The sequence below is a fragment of the Trachemys scripta genome, chromosome 4, assembly GCF_013100865.1.
Source record: "Trachemys scripta elegans isolate TJP31775 chromosome 4, CAS_Tse_1.0, whole genome shotgun sequence".
Lineage (NCBI taxonomy): Eukaryota > Metazoa > Chordata > Testudines > Emydidae > Trachemys > Trachemys scripta.
This window is the reverse complement of record NC_048301.1, coordinates 60,100,079-60,106,665: the sequence shown is the minus strand read 5'-3', so window position 1 is coordinate 60,106,665 and position 6,587 is coordinate 60,100,079. Positions and strand designations below refer to the sequence as shown.

The window sequence follows — 6,587 nt, the reverse complement described above, 5'->3', positions numbered from 1 at the left end:
CAGGGGGTCAGGGTGCGGCAGGGGGCTCAGGGCAGGGGTCAGGGTGCAGGAGGGGTGCAGGGTACGGCAGGGGGTTGGGGTGCAGCATGGGGCTCAGGGCAGTGGGTTTGGATGCAGGAAGGGTGAGGGGTGAGGCAGGGGGTCAGGGTGCAGGGTATGGCAGTGGGTTGGGGTGCAGGGGGCTCAGGGCAGGGGGTTCAGCTGCAGGAGTGGTTTGGGGGGCAGGATCTGGCCTGGCGCGTACCAGGGACAGGGCAGGCTCCCTCGGATCCCTGTTCCCGGCCAATGGGAGCTGCTGGGAGCGCTGCCTAAAGCAACAGAAACACACAGCCCCTCCACCCTCCCTTCCCCACGTTCCAGCCTCTTCCCGGAGCTGCGCAGGGCTCGTCCGGTGCACGTCCGGCCGCCACTCTGGTAAACCCTGCGGGAGGGGGGCTGCGAGGGGCTCGCGGGCAGCCCACGTGTTTGAGACCCCTGGACTAGCACTTCTAATGTACTGCACGAGCACGCATTGTTTGTGAGCAAAGCAGCTTCTCCTGAGAGCTCTTCATAAAGCAAAGGTTGCCTAGATTTACCACAAAGGGACATTATGTGCTCAAGAGCAGGACATGGCAAAGCCAGAGGCAGCGTTAGCACTGGGGGATAGACCTGCAAAACACTTTGGGCTGCTGCCATCTACCCCCATTCCCACAAAACCAACTCCTTACCACCTGCGTGCACAATTTCTCACCCCCATGCCCAGGTCTGGCCTGAGCCTTTCGAGAAGGGTTAGCGACACTATTTGGGGGGCTCCTCTCAGACTGACCCATTTTATACAGGCAGTGTAGATGTAGCTGTGTCAGTCCCAGGATATGAGAGAGACAAGGTGGGTGATGGAATATATTTTATTGGACCAACTTCTGTTGTTGAGAGAGACAAAAGTTTCCAGCCATACAGAGCTCTTCTTCTTCCCGCTGAAGAGCTCCATGTGGCTTGAAAGTTTGTCTCTCTCACCAACAGAAGTTGGCCCATTTTATATATTTAACATGAGGGTGCAAGAAAGAAGTTTAGCTTTACACCACACCGTTTTTAATGTATGTTTCCTCATTGACTTGCCAGAGTCCCACAGACACTCTGTGGTAAAGCAGAGACTTGAACCCAGGTCTCCAAAACCCCCGGCTAGTGCCTTACCACCAGTTCACCCTTCCTCTTATTGCCTACTGGTGGTGGTGTCTGTGCATAGTGGGCAAATTAAGCCTCGCAAGGGAAAGTTGTTCAAATGAGCCAGGGGTCTGCATGCTGCAAGGGACTCTGGGCGCCATGCTGAATTACAGCACTCCCGCAGTGCTATACAAACATTAACTAGGAACCACAATGTGGCAGGTACATTTTGTTATCCCCACTTTACACATTGCGGGAGGGTGTAATCCCAGCACTGAGCCTGACTGCCCTGTCGCCTAGGTCAGCATTCACTCACGACAAATTTCTGCCCCCACAAAGCCAGCACCTAGGCTCCCCAGGATTGCTGGTAATCACAAGGACTCCCCAGCATAGGTGGATGGCTTTGGTTTGCCAGGCCTTTTTTATTTTTTTTAATGCTACCACGTCTCTTATTAAAACATGAATGTCAAGAGAGGGAGGGAGAGAAATAATAAGGATCAGTTTCTTCTAGAGGAAAGGAATTGAAGGAGGGTAAGAGTGCACTTTGCTGGGCTAGCTTCCAGCTTCCTCCTGGCACAGCTCTGCTTCCCCAATGACAAAGGAAGGAAGAAGACAGGAGCACAGCTGTCCTGGGAGGTAGAGCCCAGCCATTGACATGTGATGAGCAAGCCCTACTGAGAAAGCCAGCGCTTTGACCGGTGACTATTACTGTTCCCCAGGCTGCGGGTGTGAGTGAGGTAGGTACAGGCACAATGTCTTGGCAAAGTATAGGCCCCACTGAAAAGAGGAGTTGTTTAGGGTGGTCTGGGGTGGGAGAAAAAACAGTAGGAAGAATAGGTTGAAACTGAACAAAGAAGAATTGGAAAGAGAAGGTGGGTGAGGTAATAAACTGGCAGTGGTGCGAGGAGCGCCAGGAGCCGGGAGTCCGAGTGCCTCAGATCAGGTCGGACGACAACACCATCGTCACACCGACGGCCAGGGGCTTGCTGGAGAGGACTCTGAAGGCTGCCATCCGCTCGCTGTACGTGGAAACCCTGAAGCGTAAACCGGACCAGGGTAAAGCCTTTGAGTTGACCAGCAAGTGGGACGCTAGCAACCACTTCCTCGCTGGGGGTGGCTTCACCCGTTTCGCCGACTGGCGGTTCATTCACCGTGCCCGGCTCAACTGCGTCCCGCTCAACGGAGCCGTCCGCCACAGGAACCGAGACAAGCGTTGCAGGAAGTGCGGCTATCCCAACGAGACCCTGCCCCACGTCCTATGCAGCTGCAAACCCCACTCCAGAGCCTGGCAGCTGCGCCACAACGCCATCCAGAACCGCCTGGTGAAAACCATCGCACCACGCCTAGGGGAGATCTCCGTGAACTGCACCATCCCCGGTACTGACAGCCAGCTACGACCTGACGTGGTCGTCACCAACAAGGCCCAGAAAAAGATCATCCTCGTCGACGTCACGGTCTCCTTTGAGAACAGGACCCCGGCAATTCGCGAAGCCCAAGCTCGTAAGCTGGAAAAGTACGCCCCCCTGGCTGACACCCTGAGAGCGAAGGGCTACAAGGTGCAGATGGACGCCCTAATTGTCGGGAGCCCTGGGCGCCTGGGACCCCTGCAACGAGCGTGTGCTGTGGACCTGCGGGATCAGTCGATGCTACGCACATCTCATGTGGCGCCTCATGGTCTCAGATGCCATCCGATAGTCCAGGGACATCTACATCGAGCACATCACCGGCCACCGACAGTACCAGGAGGCGTGAGCCAGAGTGACATCATTCTCCCACTACGAGAAAGAGACCAAGTGACCTTCTCCGTTGGAGCATATGAACTGGAACCATAAACTCCCTGACCATTAAATCTCACCAAATGAGGGTCAATCCATCCTCATCATCATATCCACCCATTATTATCCACACCCGAACATAGCCACTTTATGAACTTCATACCCTCATATCTCAATGTCTGTACTTTGACCCATCAACCTTTTACCCCCAATCGGGGATATTGCAGATTAAGATAAGGTGGCATGAGGAATACATAAACCAAACTTTGCACCCTCGATAATCTGTATGTTATTCCCTGATAACCAGAAACTTCTATGCTCAAACTCTGTTCACTATTTTTTTCTTTAACATCATCTTAATAAAATTTTTAAATCTGTTGGTGAGAGAGAAGTTTCGGCTTACACAGAACTCTTAGAATTGGAGCAGACTAGCAGGAAACATTTGGTAATTAATGCAGTCTACTGAACTGCACCATGCAAAACATTTCCTGGCTGCAGAGTTACTGAACCTTTAGAGCCTAAGGAGATCAGTGTGTGAGGAGGTGGGGGAGGGTTATCCTGGTTTTCACACACATCCGTCAGGGATATAAGCAAAATTTCCATTACAGTGGCTGACTGATCAACAGCCCCAAGGTATAGAAAGAACTACACGTGGGAAAAGAAGAGAATGTTTGTGTTTGGTTTCAAAGACCCAAAACCAGTCTGACTAGCTGGAAGCCCAGTTTCAGGCTACACCCTTCCCTTGCTTCCCATTAACACACACAGGGAGCAATCTCATTCCCAGAATGCCTCACATCTAGTCATTATCTATGTAAATCAAGTATTTCTGCTGCATTCATCACTATAGTATTTTGTGCTTAACAACTCCCCCCACCCCAACAGTGTGGGCTCATTCCTCTCCCCTGAGGCAGATACCACAGAGCCACTTCAGCCCCATCCCCCAAGCCACTACAACCTGAGCGGGGATGCTGGTGCTGGGGGAAGACTCCTCACTGACATGGAGGACAACATTCCTCAGACACTTCTCTCAGCCAAATAAAGACGAACAACATTTTATTAAAATCTGCATTTACAGAGGGAGCAAAATCAAGAGTTACACAGGCATGGGGGGTTGTAGAAAAGCGCAGGAGGCTGGGTGTGGAAGAGGTGATACAAGGCAGACCAGAAAAACATAAGAGAGCCTGGCAATGGGCAGGTACTCAGGCAGGCGTCTGCATGCCCTTTGCCATCCCTTCAGGGGGCAATTGTGGGTATCAAGCCTGCAATCAGAGCACCAGCAGCTTGGGGGCAGTCATCTCTCCCCACTCATCATCCTCCCAAGAGAGAGACAGCCCTGTTGAACTCACACCCGAGGGGTCCGAGCGTCACTCCATTAGAGAAGAGATTATAAATCGCTTCATAACCTTCCCCAGGACATCCACCAGTGCCAGCCCACCACAGCCACAACCCTCTAGGGATGGGTCCCACACGCTTGTGTCCAAACATTAAAAAAAAATAAAAATAAAAATCCTGTACATTTAAAATTTTTAAAATTCATAAAAGAAAATGATCCAGGTTATCACTTCATAGTGGATATTTCCAAAGCAGCAGACATGGGGAGTACAGGCTCCAATCCCAATGCTTCAGAAGCATTTCACAGATGACAACTCCTCACCCAACTAGAGAAAGTTGGGTTCTGTTCTAAAAGCAGCAGTAGCCTGGACTATTAGGTGCATGGCTGGGGTGACAGGCCCCATCACGGTCACTGAGAGAAGCAGGAGTGCAGAGTAAAGGGCTTAGTCTCTGCCTGGGGTTGGGACTTCGTACTCAGCTACTCAACAAGAACGTGAGTGAGTACAGGGACTAGTGTCTGGGCAAGTTCTCAGAGCCTCATGTAGCTAGACTTCAATGATAGCAGCTGGGCTCATCTTGTTCCAGTCAGAATAGGGATGGGAGAAAAAAGTGGCATGAATAAGAAAACCAGGGCGGTTTGCTTTCCTCTGCACAGCCCGAATTGGGGCTCTCTCAGGTATGTTGATCAGCAGAGGGGCACTCTGGCACTGCGTATGATTGTCAGCCTCAAAATATTAAATAAAGGAAAATTTACAAAAAAAGGTTACAAGCTAACCACATTGGGCTGCTCCAGACAGCCGTCCCCAACTGCAGAGCCAGGCCATCACCTGGGCAAATCCAGAGGCCCATGAGCAGTTTCACCAGAGCTGGGACTAGTACACCCTGTGGTTTGGGACATGAGACAATGGACCAGCATGCTTGCTCACCCTCTCTCCCTCCCTCAACTTCACCTCTATCCATCTTTGGAGCATGGGTGGGAAGCTGCTCATTTCTCCATGTGTGTCCTCTTCCTCCAAAAAGCCAATCAGGGTCCTTTTGCCAGGATACTACCTTGTTCCCATGCTGTGCTGACTGACCACTTCCCTATGGCGGAACTTACCATGAGCAACCAACAGGTGGCGCTAGTTCAGCACAGGTGAAGCAAGGGTACTGACTGAACCTGCCAGGGTGGAAAGGCAACTCTTTCCATCTCCCCCTAAGACTAGCTAGAAAACTAGGGACACAGCCTTCCATTCACTTTAAGTAAGAATATGCACATTTGCAAAGAGTGTTCAGAGTCTAGACTGTCATCCTGAAAAACAGACACATGGCAAGCCTTGAGAAGGGGAAGACAAAGGAGGGCGCATGTAAAACTCGTACTGCAGATCGTTTGGGGAGATATTAGTTGCACATTTCTGTAATATCTGTTCAAAACTCAAACAGCAATCAAAATGTAGACAATCCTGTCTTTCCTGTCATAGGAAGAGAGGTCATTTGAAAGACTGGCACATAGTTCACAGCACTGACTGAGCCAGTCACGTGAAGCATGCAAGCCCAGACAAATTCTCACTGAGACCCCCAAGTTTGGCATTGGGACAGGACCACCTAGGGAAGGTGGTTTGGGGACAGGATGGATATGAGGAGATGGTTGGATAGACCTAGAGTGGGCAGTTTTACATGTCACAGGGTAAAAAAAAAAAAAAAGCTGGTTCTGGTGGGCCTGCAGAAAAATTAATGCCACATAAAAGTCAAACCACAGCCCCTTCAGTAGGTACAGCAAATCCTTCTGCCGCTCTTGCTTAGAGTGGAAGGCACAAAACCATTTCAGAGCTGTGACTGGATTGCTCGAGATGAAGAAGGGGAAAAAGTCAAGAGATGAACTAAAATCCTTCCCCATACCTTCAGCTTCAAGAGCAACCACGAGCACTTGGGACATGGCTAGTGTCTACTGCCATGCTACAAATATCTTCTAACAGAAAAGGAAGCAAAGAGTCCTTCAGGCATAGGCCTTTGTTTCTAATACAAACAGTACATGGAACTGTGCCCAATCTGAGGGAAGTGCTTGGGGTCAGATGGGTTTGGTTGTACTGTTGTAAACCAGGTGCTCAGTATCCTCTGTGGTGGAGAGGGTTGAGTTGGTAGCAGTGGTAGGTTGGCGTCGCCGGCTGTTCTTCTTTCTATTCTTCAGGAAGAAGTAGCCAATGATGACCAGGACTACCATTATGCAGATACAAAGGAGCACTGCAATAGCCACCTCGAAAGCACCTGTAAGGGGGACACACACAGTTACAAGGGCTGCTCTGCTACTTCTGTTGCGGCATTAACAGGCAGGAAAAAGCAAGAGGTACAGAGCTGGGTCAC

The 6,587-nt window shown here is 50.8% G+C and overlaps 1 protein-coding gene across 2 annotated transcripts in view; it reads right to left on the bottom strand.

Annotated features, from left to right (window-relative positions):
* Positions 1–3,951: 3,951 nt before the first annotated feature.
* SPINT1 (serine peptidase inhibitor, Kunitz type 1) overlaps positions 3,952–6,587 on the bottom strand; it is a 29,664-nt gene continuing 27,028 nt past the window's right edge. For both annotated transcript variants that reach the window (XM_034769289.1, XM_034769288.1), the window contains one exon: positions 3,952–6,491. In XM_034769289.1, coding sequence (XP_034625180.1) covers positions 6,295–6,491 — 197 coding nt within the window. In that variant the 3' untranslated portion in view covers positions 3,952–6,294. The remainder of the gene's footprint in view (positions 6,492–6,587) is intronic.